A 27,301-nucleotide genomic window follows, 5' to 3' on the forward strand; every position below is an offset into this window, starting at 1 on the left:
TGTTAAATTGTCCCGGTTTCCTCTCTCCTCCTCCCACCACAATCTTCTATTGTCGCATCTTTCCTTCTTCTTCTCCTTTAATCTCTTCTGCCCTTCCTTCTTTTTCTCTTTTTTTCCTTTCTTATTTCTCCAGCTCTAAGGGGGCTTGCCTCACAATCTTTCCATGGTCACATCTTTCATTCTTCCTCTCCTCCTTTTCATCTCTTCAGCCCTTCCTGCCTTCTTTTTCTCTCTCATATGTTCCCTTTCTCCCTTCTCCAGCTTTGAGAGGGCCTGCCTCGCAATCTTCCTATTGTCACATCTTTCCTTCTTCTTTTTTCATCTCTTCTGCCCTTCTGTCTATTTACCTTTCTTTCCTTTCTTTTTCTCCAGCACTGAGAGAGCTTGCCTCACAATCTTATCACAATCTTATCTTATTCTTTCTCCCCTCTTCATCTCTGCTCCCCTTCCTCCCTACTTTTTCTCTTTCTTTCCTTTCTTCCTTCTCCAGCTCTGAAAGAGCCTCCCTCACAATCTTTCCATAGTGACATCTTCCTTCTTCCTCTCCTCCTTTTTCCTCTTTTGCCCTTCTTCCCTTCTTTTTCTCTCTTTCTTCCCGTTCTCCCTTCTCCAGCTCTGAGATGACCTGCCTCACAATCTTCCCATAGTCACATCTTCCTTCTTCCTCTCCTCCTTTTTTTCCTCTTCTGCCCTTCCTCCCTTCTTTTTCTCTTTCTTTCTCCCTTTTCCAGGGTCTGCCTCATAATCTTTCCATTGCAACATCTTTCCTTCTTACTCCTCTCTTCTTCCCTTCCTCCCCTTTTATCTTTCCTTTCTCCTTTCTCCGGCTCAGAGAGAGCCTGCCTCACAATCTTACCATGGCAACACCTTCTTTCTTTCTCTCCTCTTCATCTCTTCTTCCCTTCTTTTTCTCTTTCTTTCCTTTCTCCCTTCTCCACCTCTGAAAGAGCCTGCCTCACAATCTTCCCATAGTCACATCTTCCTTCTTATTCTCCTCCTTTTTCCATCTTCTGCCCTTCCTCCCTTCTTTTTCTCTTTCTTTCCTTTCTCCCTTCTCCAGCTCTGAAAGAGCCTGCCTCACAATCTTCCCATAGTTACATCTTCCTTCTCCTCCTCCTCCTATTTCCCTCTTCTGCCCTTCCTCCCTTCTTTTTCTTTCTTTCCTTTCTCCATTCTCCAGCTCTGAAAGAGCCTGCCTCACAATATTCCCATAGTCATATCTTCCTTCTTTCTCTCCTCCTTTTTCCTCTTTTGCCCTTCTTCCCTCCTTTTTCTCTCTTTCTTTCCTTTCTCCCTTCTCCAGCTCTGAGATGACCTGCCTCACAATCTTCCCATAGTCACATCTTCCTTCTTCCTCTCCTCCTTTTTTTCCTCTTCTGCCCTTCCTCCCTTCTTTTTCTCTTTCTTTCCTTTCTCCCTTTTCCAGTTCGAAGAGGGTCTGCCTCATAATCTTTCCATTGCAACATCTTTCCTTCTTACTCCCCTCTTCTGCCCTTCCTCCCCTTTTATCTTTCCTTTCTCCTTTCTCCGGCTCACAGAGAGCCTGCCTCACAATCTTATCATGGCAACACCTTCCTTCTTTCTCTCCTCTTCATCTCTTCTTCCCTTCTTTTTCTCTTTCTTTCCTTTCTCCCTTCTCCAGCTCTGAAAGAGCCTGCATCAGAATCTTCCCATAGCCACTTCTTCCTCTCCTCCTTTTTCCCTCTTCTGCCCTTCCTCCCCTTTTATCTTTCCTTTCTCCTTTCTCCGGCTCACAGAGAGCCTGCCTCACAATCTTATCATGGCAACACCTTCCTTCTTTCTCTCCTCTTCATCTCATCTCCCCTTCTTTTTCTTTCTTTCCCCCTTCTCCAGCCCTGAGATGACCTGCCTCACAATCTTCCCATAGTCACATCTTCCTTCTTCCTCTCCTCCTTTTCCCCTCTTCTGACTTTCCTCCCTTCTTTTTCTCTTCCTTTCCTTTCTCCCTTCTCCAGCTCTGAAAGAGCCTGCCTCACAATCTTCCCATAGTCACATCTTCCTTCTTCCTCTCCTCCTTTTTCCCTCTTCTGCCCTTCCTCCCTTCTTTTTCTCTTTCTTTCCTTTCTCCCTTTTCCAGCTCTGAAAGAGCCTGCCTCACAATCTTCCCATAGTCACATCTTCCTTCTTCCTCTCCTCCTTTTTCCCTCTTCTGCCCATCCTCCCTTCTTTTTCTCTTTCTTTCCTTTCTCCCTTCTCCATGGCAACACCTTCTTTCTTTCTCCCCTCTTCATCTCTGCTCCCCTTCCTCCCTAGTTTTTCTCTTTCTTTCCTTTCTCCCTTCTCCAGCTCTGAAAGAGCTTACAATCTTCCCATAGCCACATCTTCCTTCTTCCTCTCCTCCTTTTCCCCTCTTCTGACTTTCTTCCCTCCTTTCTCTCTCTTTCTTTCCTTTCTCCCTTCTCCAGCTCTGAGATGACCTGCCTCACAATCTTCCCATAGTCACATCATCCTTCTTCTTCTCCTCCTCCTTCTCCCCTCTTCTGCCTTTCCTCCCTTCTTTTTCTCTTTCTTTCCTTTCTCCCTTCTCCAGCTCTGAAGGAGCCTGCCTCACAATATTCCCATAGTCATATCTTCCTTCTTTCTCTCCTCCTTTTCCTTCTTCCCTTCCTCCCTTCTTTTTCTCTTTCTTTCCTTTCTTTTTCTATTTCCTTCCTTTCTCCCTAGTCCAGCTCTGAGAGGGCCTGCCTCACAATCTTCCCATAGTCACATCTTCCTTCTCCTCCTCCTCCTCCTCCTCCTATTTCCCTCTTCTGCCCTTCCTCCCTTCTTTTTCTCTTTCTTTCTCCCTTCCCCAGCTCCGAAAGAGCCTGCCTCACAATCTTCCCATAGTCACATCTTTCTTCTTCCTCTCCTACTTTTCCTTCTTCCCTTCCTCCCTTCTTTTTCTCTTCCTTTCCTCCCTTTTTCTCTTTTGTTACTTTCTCCCTTCTCCAGCTCTGAGATGACCTGCCTCACAATCTTATCATGGCAAAATTTTCCTTCTTCTTCTCCTGCTTATCCTTCTTCCCTTCCTCCCTTCTTTTTCTCTTTCTTTCCTTTCTCCTTTCTCCAGCTTTGAGAGGGCCTGCCTCACAATCTTTCCTTCTTACTCTCCTCCTCTTCTTCTTCTTCTGCCCTTCCTCCCTTTTCTTTCCTTTCTCCAGCTTTAAGAGGGCCTGCCTCACAATCTTTCCTCTTTACTCTCCTCCTTTTCCTCTTCTTCTGCCCTTCCTCCCTTTGCTTTCCTTTCTCCCTTCCCCAGCTCTGAGAGGCCTATACTCTCTCCATGGCTCAACAGAGGCAGATAGGCCTCTGGCCATTGAGCCTTATGCGTCGCCATGGCAACAGCATCCCCTCAGCCCTCATGGGTCGCCATAGCAACAGCCTTCCCCCCTCCCAGTCGCTTGAAACCTTTCTTCCCGCCCCTTTTCCAAACGCTCGTTCTCGATTGGACGAGCGGGTTGGATCCTCGCCAGCTGATTGGCTGTAGGAGGATTATTTTCCCTTCTCTGACAGCGTGTTCCCTCACGGTTTGCCACCTGCGGCCGTCCGCGCGCCCTCCTCTCTGATTGGCCGGCCCGCTCTCCCTCTTCTCCTCCTCCTCCTCCTCCGGATTGGCTGAAATTCGAAGGGCGGGAGGCGCGAGGCTCAACCGCGGCAGGCGATTGGACGAGGCGCAAAACGAGGGGCTCTGTGATTGGCCAGCGGGGGGAAGGCCCTCTCCTATATAAAGGCGGCGTCGCGCATTCTTGGATGGATTGGTGTGAGGAGAGGATGGCGCTCCAGAGGTAACGCAGTGCGGGCTGAGGGTGGGAAAGAAGGGGCATAGGCCTGGATTTGTGTGTGTATATGTATCTAATACCAGGTATAGGCCAGCTTGGGGCCTTCAGGTGTTTTGGACTACAACTCCCACAATTCCTAACAGCCGGTAGGCTGTTAGGAATTGTGGGAGTTGTAGTCCAAAACACCTGAAGGCCCCAAGCTGGCCTATGCCTGATCTATACACAATATATGTATGTGTGAATCAGTATTCATACCCATATATGTCTATTCTCTTATGTGTATGTGTCTTGTTACACATATGTATGTGTTTATACATATCCATGCATATACATGTGTTTGTGTGTATGTATTCATACATATATATGTCTGTATATACATATGCATGTATATTCATGTTTGTATATATATGTATATCTGTACAAGGTACACATATGTGTGTATTTCATATGTATTCATACATCTGTGTGTATATATGCATGTATATTCATGTGTGTATATATATATGTACACAAGGTACACATATGTGTATTTTATATGTATTCATACATCTATGTGTGTATATACACATATTTGTGTGTGTATATTTATGTGTGTATGTATGTGTATACAAGATACACATATGTGTGTATTTTATATGTATTCATACATCTATGTGTATATGCATGTATATTCATGTGTGTATATATATATATATGTATACAAGGTACACATGTGTATTTTATATGTATTCATACATCTATATGTGTATATACACATATTTGTGTGTATATGCATGTATATTCATATGTGTATATATATATGTATACAAGGTACACATATATATGTGTATTTCATGTGTATTCATACATCTGTGTGTGTATATGCATGTATATTCATGTGTGTATATATATGTATACAAGGTACACATATATGTGTGTATTTTATATGTATTCATAAATCTATGTGTATATATACACATATTTGTGTGTGTATATGCATGTATATTCATGTGTGTATATATATATATATGTATATGTATACAAGATACACATATATGTGTGTATTTTATATGTATTCATACATCTATGTGTGTATATACACATATTTGTGTGTGTATTTGTTTTTTTAAATTATTTGATACATCCTAACATTCAACAAAATTTTGCCATACAGGATACATTATTCCAAAAGTAAATATTCCTTAAATGACATTCTATACTTTCCTTAGTTATGTATCGCCCAACAAACCCCATTCCCCCCATTTCCTATATGAGTTTCCTATATGTTGATCCACATTTCCTATATGGTGATCCACATGTTCGTTTATAGATGTGCCTTTTTATGTATTCATGCATATGTGTGTATCTGTATATATGTATCCATGAACATATGTGTCTCCTGTGCTATGCTAATAATATAATGTAATATAATATATTGTATATACATACAGTATTTATAATATCATAATGTGATACAATATAATACTAAAATAATATAATAATATATTTTATATTACATGTAATATTAATAATATTACAATATTTATTTATTTATTTATTTGACTTGTATACCGCCACTCCCAATTTGGCTCAGAGCGGTTTACAGCAGTAGATTAAAACAATACAACCAACTTTAAAATACAATAAAAACTAGAACAGACATAGACCCGAGTTATTCACCCATCGAAAGCTTGTCGGAAAAGAAAGGTCTTACAGGCTTTCCGAAAAGCAAGTAGCTCTCGGATGGTTCAGGTTTCAACTGGCAAGGCATTCCATAAATAAGGGGCCACAATCGAGAAGGCTCTCTGCCTAGTAGAGGAAAGATGATAAGTCCGGATGTTGGGGACTTCAAGCAAATTTTGGTCTTCAGACCGAAGTAATCTCTGGGGTTGGTAGGGGGATAAGCGGGCCCTCAGGTATATAATGGTAAAGTACAATATAGTAATATGTAATACTGATAATGTACTATGTTATTAATATAATATTTTGTATATACATATAATATTTATAATATCATAATGTGATACAGTATAGTACTAAAAATAATGTATTATAATTATATATTTTATATTGCATGTAATATTACTAATAACATTGCAATATAATGGTAAAGCACAATATAATAATATATAATACTGATATTGTACTATGTTATTAATATAATATATTGTCTGTATATGTATCTTGTAAGCCGCTCTGAGTCCCCTTCGGGGTGAGAAGGGCGGCATCTAAATGTCGTAAATAAATAAATAATAAATGTATGTTCGTGCAAATATATGTGTGTGTATACATATATATATCCATAAAATTGTGTGTGTTTACATGTGTATGTGATTGGTGTATTTGTGTAAATATATTCTTCCTATATGAGTGTATATATGTTGATCCATATGTTTGTTTATATTCATATGTGTGTATATATATATGTATGTATCCATGCGCATATGCCTGCATTTTATATCTATGTGTCTATGTATGTTCATGTATATATGTGTGTGTATATCCATAAGCATTTGTACATTTACATGTGTATTGGTGTATGTATACACACACAAAACATATATAAGTATGTTTACATGTGTCTCCTCGGAGATAGAGTGGAATATAATTTAAAGTATTATTATGTGTATACAAATACACACACACACACATTCTTTTATATGTGTCTGGTGTATGAAACTTAGAGATAGATAGATAGATAGATAGATAGATAGATAGATAGATAGATAGATAGATGATAGACTGGGTATGATTCTTAGCCAAAGATAGAGTCTTGCTGTTGGGTTAGAATGACTTAATTCTAACCCAACATGACTCTGTTGCCCATGGGCTGGTCCTTAACTGGGGGCTTCCAGGCTTTACCGTCCTGCCCCTGTTGTCACTCACCAATTGCCATGGGACTTTTGTTGGCTTTAGATTGCATAGAACTATGGATATCATGATTATTTTTTATTTATTGTGTCAGGAGCAAACCAAACGGTTGTATTATATTTTTAAACAAACAAAACAAAGTTTGCAAGCTTGGTAGCTGATTAAATGTCCTTTGAGCAGTATCTGACCACTTGGAGTGCCTCTGGTGTTGCCGCAAGGAGGTCCTCCATTGTGCTTGTGGCAGGGCTCAGGTTGCATTGCAGCAGGTGGTCAGTGGTTTGCTCTTCTCCACACTCGCATATCGTGGATTCCACTTTGTAGCCCCATTTCAGAAGGTTGGCTCTGCATCTCGTGGTGCCAGAGCGCAGTCTGTTCAGCGCCTTCCAAGTCGCTCAGTCTTCTGTGTGCCCAGGGGGGAGTGTCTCATTTGGTATCAGACATTGATTGAAATTCTCGGTTTGAGCCTGCCACTTTTGGACTCTCGCTTGCTGAGGTGTTCCAGCAAGTGTCTCTGTAGATCTTAGAAAACTATTTCTAGATTTAAGTTGTTGACGTGCTGGCTGATACCCAAACAGGGGATGGGCTGGGGATGTCACTGCCTTGGTCCTTTCACTATTGGCTGCTACTTCCGGGTGGATGTCAGGTGGTGCAATACCGGCTAAACAGTGTAATTTCTCCAGTGATGTGTGGCATAGACATCCTGTGATAATGCGGAAAGTCTCATAAGAGCCATGCCCACTGTTTTAATGTGATGAGATGTGTTTCACACTGGGCGTGCGTATTCAGCAGCAGAAAAACCAAGCGTAAGATCAGATGCCGTAATTGTGTCTAGTTGTGATCCCCATATTGTGCCAGTCAGTTTTCATATGATCGTTTTCATATGATAGCACCAGGACTGCGGTACAGTTGGCTGGTAGTCAGTGGCATTAGATATCACTATGGACCGAAAGGTCAACAGCCCGGGTTGTAATTTCTCCAGTGGTGTAGGGCGCAGACACCCCATGATAATGCGGCATGTCTCATTAAGAGCCACATCCACTGTTTGTGTGGTGAGATGTGTTCCACACTGGGCATGCATACCCAGCAGCAGAGTAGCATAGCGCAAGGGCAGATGTCTTCACTGTGTCTGGTTGTGGTCCCTAGGTTGTGCTAGTCAGCGATACCACAATGACTGAGCGCTTCCTTCGTCCCCCTTCAAATATGTTGTAATATGTACCATGTTATCATCTGCCTCACATACACAGAGAGAGGGTCATATTGGTGATGGGAGCGAGAAACCCAGGAAGTTGTGATTGCAAAATAATAACTTTTCCACGGCTCTGGTTAATGATCCCAGGGCCCCTCCCTCAGTCTTGGCAGGGCTGAAAGCCATCAAGCACGCTAGGATTGATTTTCCTTCCTTCCCGTTCATCTGGACTCCTCTTTGCGGTGCCAAGCTTGGCTTCCTGCCCTGCTTGACTTCTCCTGGGGAGAAGGAAGGCGAGGTGGAAGAGATACCTTTTCACAGGGCAGTCTGTATCTCTTGAGGACGAAGCTTTGCTGTTCAGAACGGTGAGGATGCCGTACTTGGTCTCTGTCTCCAGCGGGGAGCTGCTGCTAAGGAAATTCTTCCCTTTCCCGCTTAGTGCCCCTTCCTCGGGTATCATGGGGACCACCGTGGCCAGCGAGCGGAGCTATTGGAACGGCTTGACCACGTTGCAGAAGGTGGCGTTGGCCCTTGGGATCCCAGCCAGCGGCGCCATCCTCTACATCCTTTACCGCCGCTACCGGGAGAGTCAAGGTGGGTGTGTCAGCAGTTTGTTTCAGATTGTCAGCAGTTTGTTTCAGATCTGGGCCTGTGACATATCAATGCCTCCTCTCTGCGACGGTTCCCTGACCGTGGTTCTTCATTCTGGAAGGTGGCCAGAAGTTCATCTTCCCCCTCGTAGTTCTGTACCAATCAATTTCAGCACAGCCGAAAGGAAATGCTTTGAGAATTATGCATGAATTGTACCATTGCATTTAGATTCCAAATGATGTTTGAACCATTGTGGAAAAAGTATGTACGAGGGTTGAATGAAAAGTAATGCCTCCACCTTCGTAGCTACTCAACCAATGGCAGTACTGGTATGCAGCAGGTACTGGCTTGTTCAGTAGACTCTCCTCTACAGTTCCATTTTGCCAGGAAGCTCAGCATTGAACGGTTGTGTTGTTAAAGTGCAAAGTATGGAACCCTGCGCAGACGGTCAGTCAAGCGGCAACGTATGTGGCAGGTACTGGCTTGTTCAGTAGACTCTCCTCTGCAGTTCCATTTTGGCGGGAAGCCTCAGCGTTGAATGGTTGTGTTGTTAAAGTGTGAAGTATGGAACCCTGTGCAGACAGTTGATTCAATGTGACTTAAGCAGCATGCAGTCATTGAACTCTTGACAGCAAAAGGTGTCACCCCAAAAGAGATTCATCAGAGAATGCAAGCTGTTTATGGTGATTGCATTGATGTGAGTACTGTGTGTCATTGGGCAAGTAAGTTTAAAGATGTTGAGGTGGGAACATCTGACTTGTGTGACAAACAAAGAGTTGGATGTTCTGTGACAGCAACCACCAAGTTTCACAAGCAAAAGGTTGACAGATTGATTCAGGACAATCGTATCACTCAGAGAGAAATTTCAAGCATAATTGGCATTTCAGAAGAACGTGTGGGTCACATTATTGCTTTGCTTGGCTATCGGAAGATCTGTGCACGATGGGTACTCAGGATGCTGGTGTCTGAAATGAAAACGCACAGACTTCTTCCGTGACAGCTTCAGAAAACATGTTCATCATTGGCAGAAATATATCCAATTGTCTGATGATGATGTGGAAAAGTGAATGGTGGTAGCTAAAGAGCACATTCGAAGGATTATTTCTGCATTTGGTTTATTAAAATATTCCCTTCCAAACCCAAGTAACAAAGGTGGAGGCATTACTTTTCATTCAACCCTCGTATGAAGATTCTGAGATGAAGTCCTAGCATAAAAGAAGCAAGTCGTGTGGGGAACAGTATAAACAAAAATCTTATATTACACACCTTATATGTTGCAAGACTTGAAATACTCAATTTGGGGGGGAAATCTAGAGAAATTGACAATAAATAATTGATTAACTAAGGTATGGGCTATAACAGTAAATAAAGATTAGCAAGAAGCAAAATAGAGGATCAAGAGAGCAGTGGGCATCTCCTCGGCCTAATTTCCATTCTGTTTGCATTTCTGTATGCACAGAAGAGCGAATCACCTTTGTGGGAGAAGAGGATATGCAAGTGTCGTTGAAGGTTCCAAAGGAAGCTGTGAAGTTCATCATTGGGCGGCAAGGAGCCCAAATCAAGCAGGTACGTTGTCCACCAACCCTCAGTTGGACGTGACTGGACTTAATGTCAGGGGAAAGCCTTTACCTTTACCTACAACTAGTAATTATTTATCGTGTCGGAGGCAGACCAAACAGTTGCATTGCATTTTTTAACAAACAAACAGACAAAACACAAAATTTGCAAGCTTGGTAGTTGATTGAATGTCCTTTGACCAGGATCTGGCCACTTGGAGTGCCTCTGGTGTTACCGCAAGAAGGTCCTCCATCGTGCATGTAGCAGGGCCCAGGCTGCATTGCAGCAGGTGGTCAGTGGTTTGCTCTTCTCCACACTCGCATGTTGTGGATTCCACTTTGTGGCCCCATTTCTTAAGGTTGGCTCTGCATCTCGTGGTGCCGGAGCGCAGTCTGTTCAGCACCTTCCAAGTCGCCCAGTTTTCTGTGTGCCCACGGGGGAGTTTCTCATTTGATATCAGCCATGGGTTTGAGCCTGCCACTTTTGGACTCTTGCTTGCTGGGGTGTTCCAGCGAGTGTCTCTGTAGATCTTAGAAAACTATTTCTTGATTTAAGTCGTTGACGTACTTGCTGATACCCAAACGGAATGAGCTGGAGATGTCTCTGCCTTGGTCCTTTCACTATTGGCTGCTACTTCCCGGCGGATGTCAGGTGGTGCAATACCGGCTAGACAGTGTAATTTCTCCAGTGGTGTAGGGCGCAGGCAACCCGTGATAATGCGGCATGTCTCATTCAGAGCCACATCCACTGTTTTAGCATGGTGAGATGTGTTCCACACTGGGCATACATACTCAACAGAACAGTAGCATAGCACAAGGGGAGATGTCTTCACTGTATCTGGTTGTGATCCCCAGGTTGTGCCAGTCAGATTTCGTATGATATTATTTCTAGCGTCCACTTTTTGCTTGATATTCAGGCAGCGCTTCTTGTAGGTCACAGCACGGTCCAGAGTGACACCCAGATATTTTGGTGCTCTGCAATGCTCCAGTGGGATTCCTTCCCAGGTCATCCTCAGAGCTCGGGATGCTTGTCTGTTCTTGAGGTGAAAAGCACTTGTTTGTGTTTTGGATGGATTAGGGATCAGCTGGTTTTCCCTGTAATAGGCAGTAAGAGCACCTAGAGCTTCAGAGAGCTTCTGTTCAACCACCTCAAAGCTCCCTGCTTGGGTGGTGATGGCATGATCATCAGCATAGATGAAACTCTCTGTCCCTTCTGGCAGTGGCTGGTCATTTGTGTAAATATTGAACATTGATGGAGCAAGCACTCTCCCTTGAGGCAGGCCGTTCTTCTGTTTCTGCCATCTGCTTCTCTGGCCCTGGAACTCAACTAATAATAGTAATAATAATAATAATAATAATAATAATAATAATAAAAACTTTATTTATACCCTGCTACATCTCCCCCAGGAGGACTCGGGGCGGCTTACATGAGGCCACACCCATCAATACAGTACATACATTGTCATACAAAAGAAAAACATAACATTACCAGAGAATAAAATACATAAAATGCAAGAAATATAATAAACAACACAGACAATATAAATCAAATGATTAAAAACAAAGGAGTTCAACTATACTTGAAGCCCTCGTTGGCGCAGTGGGTTAAATCGCTGAGCTGCTGAACTTGCTAACCAAACGGTTGCAGGTTTGAATCTGTGGAGCAGGCTGAGCTCCCGCTGTTAGCCCCAGCTTCTGCCAACCTATCAGTTCGAAAACATACAAATGTGAGTAGATCAATAGGTACCGCTCTGGGAGGAAGGTAAGGGTGCTCTATGCAGTCATGCTGGCCACATGACCTTGGAGGTGTCTATGGACAACGCCAGCTCTTCGGCTTAGAAATGGAGATGAGCACCAGAGTTGGAAACGAATGTCAGGGGAAGACCTTTACCTTAAGCAGTGTAGCCTACCACCGTGCTTACAGTGTCCGCTATCCTTTTTTGCAGCTGAGGAAGGACACCCAAGCCCGCATCGACATTGACATGGAGGAGTCCAGCGAGGAGCGCCTGATCCGCATCTGGGGCTCCCCGGTCCAGGTGTGCATGGCCAAAGCCGCCATCCATAAGCTCTTGGTGGAGAGTTTGCCCGTGCAGGAGAAGATCGAGGTGCCCTACCGGGCCATTGGACGTATCATTGGTAATTGGTTGCTGCCTGGGGGAATCCTTGGTTGGGAGGTGTAATAATACATGTTAATACTAGTAATAGGTACATAGCCGCTTTGAGTCTCCTTATGGAGAAAAAGAGCGGGATAGTAATAAAAATAATATATAATAATATATACTATATTATAATAGAGTAGGGTGTAAATAAAAATAAACAAGTCCAATTTGAGGAGATTGTTATGTTGTCGAAGGCTTTCATGGCCAGAATCACTGGGTTGCTGTGAGTTTTCTGGGCTGTCTGGCCGTGTTCCAGAAGCATTCTCTCCTGATGTTTCACCCACATCTCTGGCAGGCATCCTCAGAGGTTGTGAGGTCTGTTGGAAACTACGTAAATGGGTTTATATTCCTGTGGAATGATGTCCAGGGTGGGAGAAAGAACTCTTGTCTGTTTGTTGGAGGAAAGTGTGAATGTTGCCATTGGCCAGCTTGATTAGCATTGAATGGCCTTGCAGCTTCAGAGCCTGGCTGCTTCCTGCTAGGGGGAATCCTATGTTGGGAGGTGTAATAATACATGTTAATACACAGCTGGGTGGGAGAAATAACTCTTGTCTGTTTGTTGGAGGCAAGTCTGAATGTTGCCATTGGCCAGCTTGATTAGCATTGAATGGCCTTGCAGCTTCAGAGCCTGGCTGCTTCCTGCTAGGGGGAATCCTATGTTGGGAGGTGTAAGAATACATGTTAATACACAGCTGGGTGGGAGAAATAACTCTTGTCTGTTTGTTGGAGGCAAATGTGAATGTTGCCATTGGCCAGCTTGATTAGCATTGAATGGCCTTGCAGCTTCAGAGCCTGGATGGTTGCTGCCTGGGGGAATCCTTGGTTGGGAGGTGTAATAAGACATGTTAATACACAGCTGGCTGGGAGAAATAACTCTTGTTTGTTTGTTGGAGGCAAGCGTGAATGTTGCCATTGGCCAGCTTGATTAGCATTAAATGGTCTTGCAGCTTCAGAGCCTGGCTGCTTCCTGCTAGGGGGAATCCTATGTTGGGAGGTGTAATAAGACATGTTAATACACAGCTGGGTGGGAGAAATAACTCTTGTTTGTTTGTTGGAGGCAAGTGTGAACGTTGCCATTGGCCAGCTTGATTAGCATTGAATGGTCTTGCAGCTTCAGAGTCTGGCTGCTTCCTGCTACAGGGAATCCTATGTTGGAATTCCCCTTGTTTCTGAGTGTTGCTCTTTATTTACTGGTAGCCAGATTGTGTTCATTTTCATGGTTTCCTTCTTTCTGTTGAGACTACACACACACTTGTGGTGTTGTTGTTCAAGCCAAGCTTCAGAGCAAAGTTGTGAAGTCTGTTGGCAATGAGACAATGATGGAATGATGTTCAACCTGCTCTTGGTCATCCCAATCCTTGTGCCTTTTTCAGGTCGTGGCGGGGAGACCGTGCGCGCCATCTGCAAAAACACAGGGGCGAAAGTGGAATGCGGGTCTAAGAGCAGCACCCAGGATGGTGAAGAGGCCCTCTGCCTCACCCGGACCATCACTGTTTCCGGCACTCGCAAGGAAGTCGACGCGGCCAAGGTGAGGGATCACAAGTGCTAATGGTGGCCACTTCCTTGTGCAACAAAGGCATTGGTGTCTTTTTCGTTTCCCATTTTTTTGTCTCAACACAATCCTAACAACCCAGGAGTTAGTTGCTTTCTGGTTTCAGTTTTGGTTGGTTTGTAGGCGTTTGTTTGGAGGAGTTCTGCGTTGATGTAATTGCCCGGAAAGCCACACTTTGGTGCATTTTGACAATGGTACGGCTGGTTCCTAAACCATAGCTTGACTGTGCTGTGATTAGATGAATCGTAGAATCATAGAATCAAAGAGTTGGAAGAGACCTCATGGGCCATCCAGTCCAACCCCATTCTGCCAAGAAGCAGGAATATTGCATTCAAATCACCCCTGACAGATGGCCACCCAGCCTCTGGTTAAAAGCTTCCAAAGAAGGAGCCTCCACCACACTCCGGGGCAGAGAGTTCCACTGCTGAACTGCTCTCACAGTCAGGAAGTTCTTCCTCATGTTCAGATGGAATCTCCTCTCTTGTAGTTTGAAGCCATGGCTCCATTGTGTCCTAGTCTCCAGGGAAGCAGAAAGCAAGCTTGCTCCCTCCTCCCTGTGGCTTCTTCTCACATATTTATACATGGCTATCATATCTCCGCTCAGCCTTCTCTTCTTCAGGCTAAACATGCCCAGCTCCTTAAGCCGCTCCTCATAGGGCTTGTTCTCCAGACCCTTAATCATTTTAGTCGCACTCCTCTGGACACATTCCAGCTTGTCAATATCTCTCTTGAATTGTGGTGCCCAGAATTGGACACAATATTCCAGGTGTGGTCTAACCAAAGCAGAATACAGCATGGGGAGCATGACTTCCCTAGATCTCGACACTAGGCTCCTATTGATGCAGGCCAAAATCCTAGTATAGTCCTAGTATAGCTTTATTATCATTATATAATAATAAACAATTGAAAAAAGAGGATAAACATGCAATAACAAACTTATTAACAACTAGCCGTTCCCTGCCACGCATTGCTATGGCCCACATGGGGGTTTTGTGTGGGAGATTTGGCCCAATTCTATTGTTGGTGGGGTTCAGAATGCTCTATGATTGTAGGTGAACTATAAATCCCGGCAACTACAACTCCCAAATGTCAGGATTCTATTTTCCCCATTTTCCTCCACCAGTGTTCACATTTGGGCATATTGAGTATTCGTGTAGAGTTTGGTCCAGATCCATCGTTGTTTGAGTCCACAGTGAACTCTGGATGAAGGTGAACTACAACTCCAAAACCAAAGGACACTGCCCACCAAACTCTTCCAGTGTTTTCTGTTGGTCATGGGAGTTCTTTGTGCCAAGTTTTGTTCAATTCCATCGTTGATGGGATTCAGAATGCTCTTTGATTGTAGGTGAACTATAAATCCCAGCAACTACAACTCCCAAATGACAAAATCAATTTTTTGAGTGAATAATAATATTTATTATTATTATTATTATTATTATTATTATTATTATTATATTAAGATGACACGAAGCCTTCGTCTTTGCCTCTTGCAGGACCTGATCATGGAGAAAGTTTCGGAAGAGGAGACCTTTCGCAGGAAGCTGTCTCAGTCGGCTTCGGTGCGCTTTCTGCACAAGCAGCCCTTGGGCAAGAGGCAGGAGGGAGTTGCCAAGGACCAAAGTGGGTTGCCTCCCTTGGAGAGAGAGCTGCCCAGTCGGGTGCCGAACCTACAGCCTGGGGAAGGGGCTGGAGAAAGAGGAAGAATCCCTGAGCACCCCCCAGACCTAGGCCAGGAGCTGAGGAGTGAAGACGCATCCCCCGAGGAGTCCCTGTCAGCTGCCTCTGCCTTTGAGGGTAAGTGGAAGAAGTACTTACTTACTTAGGCGATCCCTCGTTGGCCGAGTAGGGTGTTCTGGTGGGTCCATAGGTGGCTGTGGACCCTCTTCTTGCTCTGCATCTTCTCCCGAAGTGAGGGCATCGGTTTCCAGGTGGAAGGCAGTCTCGGTCGGGGTTGGCTTGACTTGCCTTCCTCTTGGCACGTTTCTCTCTTTCGCCCTCCGTTTGTGCCTCTTCAATTTCTGCAGCACTGCTGGTCCCAGCTGACCTCCAGCTGGAGCGCTCAAGGGCCAGGGCTTCCCAGTTCTCCGTAAAGGGGGTCATGAGGGTTATGTGTGCCAAGTTTGGGCCAGGTACGTCACAGTGGCCTGTGATAGTGGCACTGCCACATACACACATACATACAAACATTCTCTTTTAGACGCAGGTTCGCAGCTTGGGAGTGATCCTGGACTCATCGCTGAGCCTGGAACCCCAGGTCTCGGCGGTGGCCGGGAGAGCTTTTGCGCAATTAAAAATTGTGCGCCAGTTGCGCCCGTGCCTTGGGAAGTCTGATCTGGCCACAGTGGTCCACGCTCTTGTTACATCCCGAATAGACTACTGCAGCACACTCTACGTGGTGTTGCCCTTGAAGACTGTTCGGAAACTCCCAACTGGTCCAGCGAGCGGCAGCCAGATTGCTCACCGGAGCGTCATACAGGGAGCACACCCCCCCCCCCCGCTATGCCAGCTCCAGTGGCTGCCGGTGCAGTTCTGAGCACAATTCAAGGTTCTGGTTTTGACCTACAAAACCCTGTACGGTTCCGGTCCAGTGTATCTGTCCGAACGTATCTCCCTCTACATCCCACCCCGGAGTTTGAGATCATCTGAGGGGGCCCTGCTCTTGACCCCCACCGCTGTCACAAGTGAGGCTGGTGGGGACGAGGAGCAGGGCTTTCTCAGTGGTGGCCCCTCACCTGTGGAACTCACTTCGGGGGAAATTAGGGCATCATCATCCCTACTCTCCTTCGGGAGGAAGGTAAAGACGTGGTTGTGGGACCAGGCCTTTGGGCATTCTGACAACTAGATAAGACAATCAGACGAGTAAGACTGACAGGACGGACATGACAATGTGAAACTGAGATAGCGAACACTGACCGTTTTTGAGGAGGAATTGGGTTTGTATTGGTTTTTATTGATTTTATTGGTTTTAATGCAGGAATTGTTGTTTAACTGTGAATTGATGCTATTTTGTTTTTACGACTGTTATGTGATGCGGGCATCGAATTGTGCCTTTGCTTTTGTAAGCCGCCCTGAGTCCCCTTCGGGGTGAGAAGGGCGGGGTAGAAGTAACCGAAATAAATAAATAAATATGTATATAAATAAAAATGTAATGTTCGTTTGTGGGATTAGCATAACTCAAAAACCACTGGACGCATTGATACCAAATTTGGACACAAGACACCTAACAACCCAATGTATGTCCTTCACTCAAAAAAATGATTTTGTCATTTGGGAGTTGTAGTTGTTGGCATTTATAGTTCGCCTACAATTAAAGAGCATTCTGAATCCCACCAACGATGCAATTGAACTAAACTTGGCACACAGTTCTCCCATGACCAACAGAAAATACTGGAAGGGTTTGGTGAAAGTGTCCTTTGGTTTTGGAGTTGTAGTTCACCTACATCCAAAGATCACTGTGGACTCAAACAATGATGGATCTGACCAAACTCTACACAATACTCAATATGCCCAAGTGTGAACACTGGTGGAGTTTCGGGGAAATAGACCTTGACATTTGGGAGTTGTTGTTGCTGGGATTTATAGTTCACCTAGAATCACAGAGCATTCTGAACCCCACCAACGATAGAATTGGGCCAAACCTCCCACACCGAACCCCCATGACCACCAGAGTGGGCCACAGCAATGCGTGGCAGGGGACAGCTAGTCTATATAAATAAAAATGTAATGTTCGTTTGTGGGATTAGCATAACTCAAAAATCACTGGACGAACTGACACCAAATTTGGACACAAGACACATATCAGGCCAACGAGTGACCATCACTCATAAAAACATGGAAAAACACAACAAAAGAGACTTAAAAAGCCAAAAACAAAAAAAACACAACACCACATATATATGAGCAAACACACATATACACACACATACACACACAAAACACATATACACAGACTGAGCCACAGCAACGTGTGGCAGGGGACGGCTAGTTATATATATAGATTTATTTACAGTATTTATATTCTGCCCTTCTCACCCCGCAGTGGACTCAGGGCGGATTACAATGCACATATACATGGCTAACATACAATGCCATTCGACATACAACATCTATAGACAGACACACAGAGGCTATTTAACATTCCAGCTTTCTGGCTTTGTGAGGGTATGCTCGATTCCGGCCATAGGGGGAGCTGCCGCTTCACTATCCACTTGTGACACCGAGTCCTTGATGGAGTACTTCCTCATTCTTCTGCATGCTGCTGGAAGAGTTTATGGCATCATAAATGAGTTAAATTAGCCTCCCCCTATAAAGTGGTACCTAAATTTCTTACTTGACAGATGCAACTGTCTTTCGGGCCGCATAGGTCAACAGCAAGCTAGACTATTAATGGTCGGGAGCTCACTCCGACCTGGGCTGGCTTCGAACTCATGACCTCTCGTATGATTTAATGCAGCTAGTTGCTTAACTAGCTGCGCCACAGCCCGGTCGTCTTCACGCTACATGGCCTCATTCTGTAATCCTGTTTTCTGCGCTTGCTGATGGGATTGTGCCGTTGCTTAGATGGTACCGCCTGTGTTTCCAGTCCCCAGCCCTGATTTCAGCTTCCACGCGAACGAGCTCTTGGAGGTCTACGTCTCGGCCTCGGAGAGTCCCAACCACTTCTGGATCCAGATCCTCGGCTCCCGGGCTCTCCAGCTGAACAAGCTCATCTTGGAAATGACACAGTACTACGGGAGCGGCGACGGCCTGGTGAGTTGTTGTGTGTGGAGGGCAGTGGCGAGGAGCCCTTGTCGACGGCGAGTACCTCATTCTGCCCCATTTCACGCTATGTGACAATATGCTCCTTGCGCCTCTGCTTTTCCTCAGCCTGAATTGCCCGGGGCGCACATGGGAGACTTAGTGGCCGCCCGGCACTCGAACGATTCCTGCTGGTACCGAGCCAAAGTCCTGGACGTCCTGGAGAACAAAAACCTGGATCTTTACTATGTGGATTTTGGAGACAACGGAGAGGTGCCCTTGGAGGCGCTCCGGCCATTAAGGTGAGTCCGGCGGTGTGATGCATTGCCTACCTTTTTAAGCTCAGGAAGTAGGCCCAGGAAGTTTGGCAACCATGTTATGAGATGGTGCAAGGAGGCAGCCCTCTTAAGAGTACCCATTTCCTAGAGGGGGCGGAGCTTAGGAGCAGCCTGGAGGGAAATGTGGAGAGCTTTGTAATTGGCTGGGAGGGAGTTGGCAGAGCTTAGCTTGAGGGCAGAGGAAGTAGATGCTCAGGAAGTAGGCCCAGGATGTTATGAGATGGTGCAAGGAGGCAGCCCTCTTAGAGTACCCATTTCCTAGAGGGGGCAGAGCTTAGGAGCAGTCTGGAGGGAAATGTGTAGAGCTTTGTAATGGCTGGGAGAGAGTTGGCAGAGCTTAGCTTGAGGGCAGAGGAAGTAGGTGCTCAGGAAGTACGCCCAGGAAGTTCGGCAACCATGTTATGAGATGGTGCAAGGAGGCAGCCCTCTTAGGGCTGCCTCCTAGAGGGGGTGGAGCTTAGGAGCAGCCTGGAGGGAAATGTGGAGAGCTTTGTAATTGGCTGAGAGAGAGTTGGCAGAGCTTAGCTTGAGGGCAGAGGAAGTAGGTGCATTTTATAATCTGATAGCTCTGTTAGGGTTTGGTGTTTAAAGGAGCAGTTAGGGTCTGGGGTTTTGAAGAGGGGAGGGAAGGTTTCGGGGAGAGCTAGAAGAAGAGTTAGTGAAGCCAAGAGTTGGTCAGTTAGTGAAGACAGATAGCGATTAGGGAGAATAAGCCACTCTAGAGTAAAGACAGATCCAAGGGAAAGGACTGTCTGGAGTTTTAAGGAGGTCTAGTCAGAGGGAAGTCTGCTAGATTCCTGCGGGAGTGCAGAGTTGTTTTGAAACTAAGCCTTGAACTATTTTTAAAGTAACCACACGCTTTTACTCATTACCACAATCATTAAGCTTAAGTGTTTGTATTGTCAAAGTTCAGTCAAGTAAACAACATTGTTCTTTGTTAAGCAACAAATGTCTCAAGAGTGCCTCTATGTGAAATAGTTCCATGGCAGTTTAGTGTGTATGTATATATGTATGTGTGTGTGTATATATGTGTGTATGTGTATGTATATATGTATGTGTGTGTATGTATATATATATATATATAGAGAGAGAGAGAGAGACGAATAACATGCAAGGTGGGAGAAAGTACTCTTTGTTTTTTGGAGTTATGTGCCCACCTTGATTAGCAATTAATGACCTAACAGTTTCAAGGCTTGGCTGCTTCCTGTCTGGGAAATCCTTTGTTGGGAGGTGTTAACTGGCCCTGATTGTTTCCTGTCTGGAGTTCCCCTGTTTTTTGAGTGTTGCTCTTTATTTACTGTCGTAATTTTAGAGTTTGTTTTTTTTTCAATACTGGTTGCCAGATTTTGTTCCTTTTTATCGTTTCCTCCTTTCTGTTGAAATTGTCCACATGCTTGTGGATTTCAGTGGCTTCTCTGTGTAGTTTACAATCATGAAGAAAATAAAGAACAACACTGAGAAAATATTTATTTATTTTTATTTTATTTTTTTTTATTTATTTGTATACCGCTGTTCTCAGGCCTTAGGCGACTCACAGCGGTTAACACAGTAGCAGCAAAAATTCAATGCAACATCAACAAGATATTTAAAAACAATTAACACAATAACCGGCGAGACAATTAACATCAAATAACCACTCATTGGCGTCTCATAACTGAAAACGTGATCCGAACTCATCATCCATTGTTCCGTTCCTACATTCATTGCACTGCCTATTCAAACGCCTGTTCAAATAACCAGGTTTTCACTTTTCTCCGAAATACCATTAGAGATGGAGCCGATCTAATGTCCGTGGGAAGGGCGTTCCACAGCAGAGGGGCCACCACCGAGAAGGCCCTGTCTCTCGTCCCCGCCAACTGTGCCTGTGTTGCAGGCGGGATCGAGAGCAGGGCCTCCCCGGAAGATCTCAAGTTCTTAGTGGGTTCGTAGGCAGAGATGCGATCGGATAGGTAACTTGGGCCGGAACCGTTTAGGGCTTTATAGGCCAACGCCAGCACTTTGAATTGAGCCCGGTAGCAAATTGGTAGCCAGTGGAGCTGGCGCAACAGAGGGGTAGTATGCTCCCTGCGCGTCGCTCCTGTTAGTATCATGGCTGCCGAGCGTTGGACCAATTGAAGCTTGCGAGCCGTCTTCAAAGGCAACCCCACGTAGAGATAAGATTCCTGTTTCCAGACAGGAAACAATTAGGACCAGCTAACACCTCCCAACAAAGGATTCCTCCGGACAGGAAGCAGCCAAGCCTTGGAACTGCTAGGCCATTAAATGCTAATCAAGGTGGGCAATTGAAGCATTCACACCTACCCAACAAAGGATTCCTCCAGACAGGAAGCAGCCAGGCTTTGAAGCTAAAAGGCTATTCAGTGCTAATCAAGCTCGCCAATTGCAACATTCCCAAGCGTTCTTTCTCCCATCCTGGAATGATCCCAATTTTCCTAGTTTCCAACACACCTCACAACCTCTGAGGATGCTTGCCATAGAATGCTCCAGGAGAGAATGCTTCAGGCAGCCCGGAAAACTCACAACAACCCAGTGATTCTGGCCATGAAAACCTTCGACAATACATTGATGCAGGATCTCGTTCTTTAAACCCTGATAGCAAAATAGTCGCAGCAGTTTTGCCTTTGCAGGTATGCCTTGGTTAACCAAAGCCAGGTTAGTTGGAAGCTTTGGCGCATAAGGGCGCATCGGTGGAGCCTCACCCCTCTTCCCCACTTCTCTTCTGCTTCCAGGAGCGACTTCCTGAGCCTCCCTTTCCAAGCCATTGAGTGCAGCCTTGCCGGCATCGCTCCGGCCGGTGAGTTGTGTGGGAATCGGTGAGCCTGGAAGTCTTATTTCAGTTGTGCAGAGCTGCACACAAAATAAATCAACCTGCGACCGGGAGGTTGCTTCAGTTTCACTAAAGACAGCCATGCGGGGAGAGGTTGGGTGATGCACATGGGGAATTTTATATTATATATTACATGTAATATTACTAATAATATTGCAAGATAGTGGTAAAATGCAAAACAGTAATATATAATAATACTAATATTGTGCTGTGCTAATAATTATATTGTGTGTACATATAATATTCATAATGTTGTGCGGTATAATAGTAATAATAATACAATATAATATTATTACATATTTTATATTACATGCAATGTTACTAATAATATAGTAATATTGTGCTATGCTAATAATATAATACACTGTATTTACATATAATATTGATCATAGTATTGTAATACAATTTACTAATATAACAATACAATTTATATTACATGCAATATTACTAATAATATTGCCGTATAGTGGTATAGTACAATATAGTAATATATACTACTAATTTTGTGCTATGCTAATAATTATAATATATTGATCATAATATTGTAATACAATTTACTAATATAATTATACAATTTATATTACATGTAATATTACTAATAATATTTCAGTATAGTGGTATAGTACAATATAGAAATACATAATACTTATATTGTGCTGTGCTAATGGATTATATTGTATGTACATATAATATTGATCATAATATTATAATATAATGATCAATATTATATGGAGGTAGCAGGCCAGCTCGACGTACTTGCTGATGCTTCCCCTCTGCAACCCCGCAGGAGGTCAGTGGGAAGAGGCCGCCCTCAACGAGTTTGACCGCCTCACCCATTGTGCCCAGTGGGAGCTCTTGGTGGCCAAGATCTGCAGCTACGTGCCTTCTGGAAGCACCACCTGGCCCCACATCCGACTGTATGACACCAGCGGGGATCAGGTGAGAGGAGCATGCTTTCCAAGATGTAATTGTCCCTCTCCCTTTGAAGGTGCCAGTCCTGGCATTCCTAGGATGCATTATACCCTACGTTAAGGGTCATCTGACTTTTTATATAGACGGCCAGTTCACAGTTCGTTTCCCCAGTGTGTTCCTCCTTTTCTAGAACATCGATGTGGGCGCAGAACTGATTCGCTTGGGCTACGCAGTGCCAAGCCTGCAGGAGGGCGATGGTGGCGGCATGGGAGACGGATGGCACCAGCTGACCAAAGAGGTGACTGTTAAGTGGCCCCCTGAAAACCCCGTTTCATTCTGGACTTGAATGGCTGCTGCAAATAGAGGACCGGGTTCTATTCCTCACAAATAGCAGGTTTTGGAGGAAAATACCACATTTCATCACATAATAGTCACACTTTTATTCCCTTCCTCCCTTACCCTTTTTGGCTGCTCCAAATAGAGGACCAGGTTCTATTCCTCATGAATATCAGCTTTTGGAGGAAAATTCCACATTTCATCACATAATAGTCACACTTTTATTCCTCTCCCCCACCCCCCTTACCTGTGTTGGCTGCTCCAAATAGAGGACCAGGTTCTATTCCTCATGAATATCAGCTTTTGGAGGAAAATTCCACATTTCATCACATAATAGTCACACTTTTATTCCTCTCCCCCGCCCCCCTTACCTGTGTTGGCTGCTCCAAATAGAGGACCAGGTTCTATTCCTCATGAATAGCAGCTTTTGGAGGAAAATTCCACATTTCATCGCATAATAGTCGCACTTTTATTTCCCTCCCCCCTTACCCTTGTTGGCTGCTCCAAATAGAGGACCAGGTTCTGTTCCTCATGAATAGCAGCTTTTGGAGGAAAATTCCACATTTCACCACATAATAGTCGCACTTTAATTCCCCTCCTCCCTTACCCTTGTTGGCTGCACCAAATAGAGGACCAGGTTCTGTTCCTCATGAATAGCAGCTTTTGGAGGAAAATTCCACATTTCACCACATAATAGTCGCACTTTTATTCCTCTCCCCCCTTACCTGTGTTGGCTTCTCCAAATAGAGAACCGGGTTCTATTTCTCACAAATTGCAGCTTTTGGAGGAAAATACCACATTTCATCACATAATAGTCACACTTTTATTCCCCCCCCCCCTTTTTTGGCCGATGGAAGACGGGCGCGACTATTACGCAGTGAAAGAAAATCTCGAGCTATGTCCCTGACAAAGAGGAGATAGCAGGGGAGATAGAAAGCGAGCAGACAAAGAAGCCAATAGGGGAAGGGCTTTCCCAGCCATCTAACTCATATGCCTCAATATTTCCCTAGGGGAACATGGTGGAGGCCTCCTTGGAAAACCTGTCCGATATGCAGAAAACTCCGGATGAGATGCCTCTCTCCTTGTCCTGTGTCAGCCTTTCAGGTAACTCTTCAGAACACATTTCGGAGCAGAAAGCATATTTGGATGCTACATAAGTGGCTCCTGCCGGTGCCTTAAACATCTCTTGCCAATCCGTTCTCTTTGGCATCCTTTCAGATGTCACCTCTGTGTCGGAGAGCGGGGATGTCGGGGACCCCACATTGACTCCTTTGGCTTCAGGAATGGCGGTGAGGCTTTGGGTGCTGGGCGCGGGTTCTCCCAGTTCATTATTCAAAAAACCAAACCATTTCATCACATAATAGCTGCACTTTTTATAACCTCTATTTTTGACTGAGGAAAAGGAGTGCAACTATTACGTGATGAAAAAAAATCTGCTTTTTAATGTATTGTCAAAGGTTCTATTCCTCATGACAGCAAGTTTGGGAGGAAAATACTGCAGTTCATCGCATAATAGTTGCACTTTTTATGACCTCTTTTTTGACCGATGAAAAGGGGGTGCGACTATTACTCGATGAAAAAAAATCTGCTTTTTAATGTATTGTCAAAGGTTTTCATGGCTGGAATCACTGTGTTGTTGTGAGTTTTTCCGTGCTGCCTGGCCATGTTTCAGAAGCATTCTCTCCTGATGTTAAACCCGCATCTATGGCAGGCATACTCGAAGCTTGTGAGGTCGGTTGGAAACTTGGTAAGGGGGGGGAGGTTTATATTCCAAATTGAAGACTGGGTTCTATTCCTCATGACAGCAAGTTTGGAAGGAAAATACTGCAGTTCATCACATAATAGTTTCACTTTTTATTACCCCTTTTTGACCGATGAAAAGGAGGTGCGACTATTACATGATGAAAAAAATCTGCCTTTGAATGTATTGTCTAAGGCTTTCATGGCCGGAATCACTGGGTTGCTGCAAGTTTTCCGGGCTGAGTAGCCATGTTGTAACACTGAAAACAACTACAACAAAAAAACCGGGAATTCCAGACAAGAAACAATCAGTGCCAGTTAATCACCTCCCAACAAAGGATTTCCCCAGGTAGTAAGAAGTGAGACCTTGAAGCTTCTAGGCCATTCAGTGCTAATCTAGCTGCATTCCCACTTGCCTCCAGCAGACAAGAGTTCTTTGATGAAAAGGGGGTGCGACTATTACGCGATGAAAAAAATCTGTCTATGAATGTATTGTCAAAGGCTTTCATGGCCGGAATCACTGGGTTGCTGTGAGTTTTCCGGGCTGTGTAGCCATGCTGTTAACACTAAAAAAACAAAAACAGGGGAATTCCAGACAAGAAACAATCAGTGCCAGTTAATCACCACCCAACAAAGGATTTCCCCAGGCAGTAAGAAGTGAGACCTTGAAGCTGCTAGGCCATTCCCACTTGCCTCTAGCACCCTGGACATCATTCCACAGGTATATAAATCCCATTTTCCTAGTTTCCAACAGACCTCACAACCTCTGAGGATGCCTGCCATAGATGGGGAAGAAACGTCAGGAGAGAATGCTTCTGGAACATGGCCATACCACTGGACCAAGAGAAGGGGTTGAGAACCAGGGGTGATGGCTGCCTACTCTTTGAAGGCCTCAATTGTGCCGTCATTATTGACATCCTAGTGTATAGGAGTGGAATAGATATCAGGAAGTCACCGAGGAAGGGCTGGATCGCATCTTCCCTCCCCAACTTACGGCTTCCTTTCACTTCCAGGACGTTCCACCCGAGAGAGAGCACGTGGCAAGGCAAAAGCAGCAGCACATCCCATGACCGGCCCAGGAGAACATCTCACCATCTTGGTGGACATCTGCTTTTGTCACAGGATGCAACAGGACTCCGCTGCTTGATGAATGTCTTGCATGCACCGCCATTTTGGATTTGTTTGTTTGTGTTCGAATAACAGGGGTTAGGAGACCCTCAAGGTTTTTCCGTTGAGATGTCAATTGAAGCAAAGATGCTGTGGCAAGTTGGTTCCCCCCCCCCCTTGATTGTGACCCCTTTTACTAAAGAAGAGTCAAATATGGCCGCTTGACCGTTTCCTGCCAATGGTTGGGAAGGTTAAAAAGTGGAGATCGGCTACCCTTCCCTGGTTTTACATTTTCACAGTGGAGAGAAGGGAAAGTGTCTAACTTTTGGGTTGTTGTGAGTTTTCTGGGCGGTCCGGTGGAGTCTCCTGTGGAGGCTGGATGGCCATCTGCTGGGAGGGCTTTGATTGTGTTGCTGTGAGTTTTCTGGGCTGTATGGCCATGTTCAAGAAGCATTCTCTCCTGACATTTTGCCCACATCTGTGGCAAGCATCCTCAGAGGTTGTGAGGTAACAACCCAGTTATTCTGGCCAAGAAAACCCATTGTCTTCCTTTTGTTTAATGTTCACCGTTGTTGCCTGATAGATGGATTTACGAATTGCACATTTCTGGGTCGAAGATGTAATAAATTAAGATGTACTACTTCTTAAGAGCAGCTTCCTTTTTGTGCATGTCGACAAGATAGCACAGCTTTTCCTGGACTGGACTATTTGAGTTTCTAGGGCCAAGAACCCAAAATTTTCACATGATGTATACATAGGTTCACATGGTCTGAGACCAAGCTTCTCACATCACCCTTTTGTTAGCAGTCATTGATATTTGTGCACCATCAGCACCCATTCAGAACCCCGCGGACCATCACCACCCATTCAAAACCCCACGCACCATCGCCGCCCATTCAAAACCGCACGGACCATCACCACCCATTCAGAACCCTGCGCACCATCATCACCCATTCAAACCCCAGGGTGCGCGGGGTTTTGAATGGGTGCCGATGGTCCGTGTGGTTTTGAGTGGGTGCCGATGGTCCGCGGGGTTTTGAATAGGTGCCGATGGTGCGCGGGGTTTTGAGTGGGTGCCGATGGTGCGTGGGGTTTTGAGTGGCTGCCGATGGTCCGCGGGGTTTTGAGTGGGTGCCGATGGTGCGCGGGGTTTTGAGTGGGTGCCGATGGTCCGCGGGGTTTTGAGTGGGTGCCGATGGTCCGCGGCGTTTTGAATGGGTACCGATGGTGCTCGGAGTTTTGAATGGATGCCGATGGTGCGCGGGGTTTTGAATGGGTGCCGATGGTGCGCGGGGTTTTAAATGGGTGCTGATGGTGCGTGGAGTTTTGAATGGGTGCTGATGGTGCGCGGAGTTTTGAATGGGTGCTGATGGTTTCAGGGTTTTGAGTGGGTGCTGATGGTGCACGGCGTTTTGAATGGGTGCTGATGGTGCGTGGAGTTTTGAATGGGTGCTGATGGTTTCAGGGTTTTGAGTGGGTGCTGATGGTGTGCGGCGTTTTGAATGGGTACCGATGGTGCGCGGAGTTTTGAATGGATGCCGATGGCGCGCGGAGTTTTGAATGGGTACTGATGGTTTCAGGGTTTTGAGTGGGTGCTGATGGTGCGCGGCGTTTTGAATGGGTACCGA

The 27,301-nt window shown here is 45.1% G+C and overlaps 2 protein-coding genes across 2 annotated transcripts; one reads left to right on the forward strand and one right to left on the reverse strand.

The window, feature by feature from the left end:
• Positions 1 to 955: 955 nt before the first annotated feature.
• Positions 956 to 1,447, reverse strand: LOC137097748 (octapeptide-repeat protein T2-like). The gene has a single exon (XM_067472664.1). It carries the CDS (start codon positions 1,445 to 1,447, stop codon positions 956 to 958), a length of 492 nt encoding a protein of 163 aa, XP_067328765.1.
• Positions 1,448 to 3,701: 2,254 nt separating this feature from the next.
• Positions 3,702 to 26,321, forward strand: TDRKH (tudor and KH domain containing). The gene is made up of 14 exons (XM_060758097.2): positions 3,702 to 3,788; positions 8,258 to 8,412; positions 9,869 to 9,975; positions 11,912 to 12,101; positions 13,498 to 13,652; positions 15,170 to 15,470; positions 18,259 to 18,425; positions 18,543 to 18,715; positions 21,481 to 21,545; positions 22,366 to 22,517; positions 22,681 to 22,788; positions 23,837 to 23,930; positions 24,045 to 24,115; positions 25,580 to 26,321. Exons 1-14 carry the CDS (start codon positions 3,754 to 3,756, stop codon positions 25,634 to 25,636), a joined length of 1,830 nt encoding a protein of 609 aa, XP_060614080.2. The 5' UTR covers positions 3,702 to 3,753; the 3' UTR covers positions 25,637 to 26,321.
• The last annotated feature ends 980 nt before the right edge of the window (positions 26,322 to 27,301 follow it).

Source organism: Anolis sagrei, chromosome 12, assembly GCF_037176765.1.
Source record: "Anolis sagrei isolate rAnoSag1 chromosome 12, rAnoSag1.mat, whole genome shotgun sequence".
NCBI lineage: Eukaryota > Metazoa > Chordata > Lepidosauria > Squamata > Dactyloidae > Anolis > Anolis sagrei.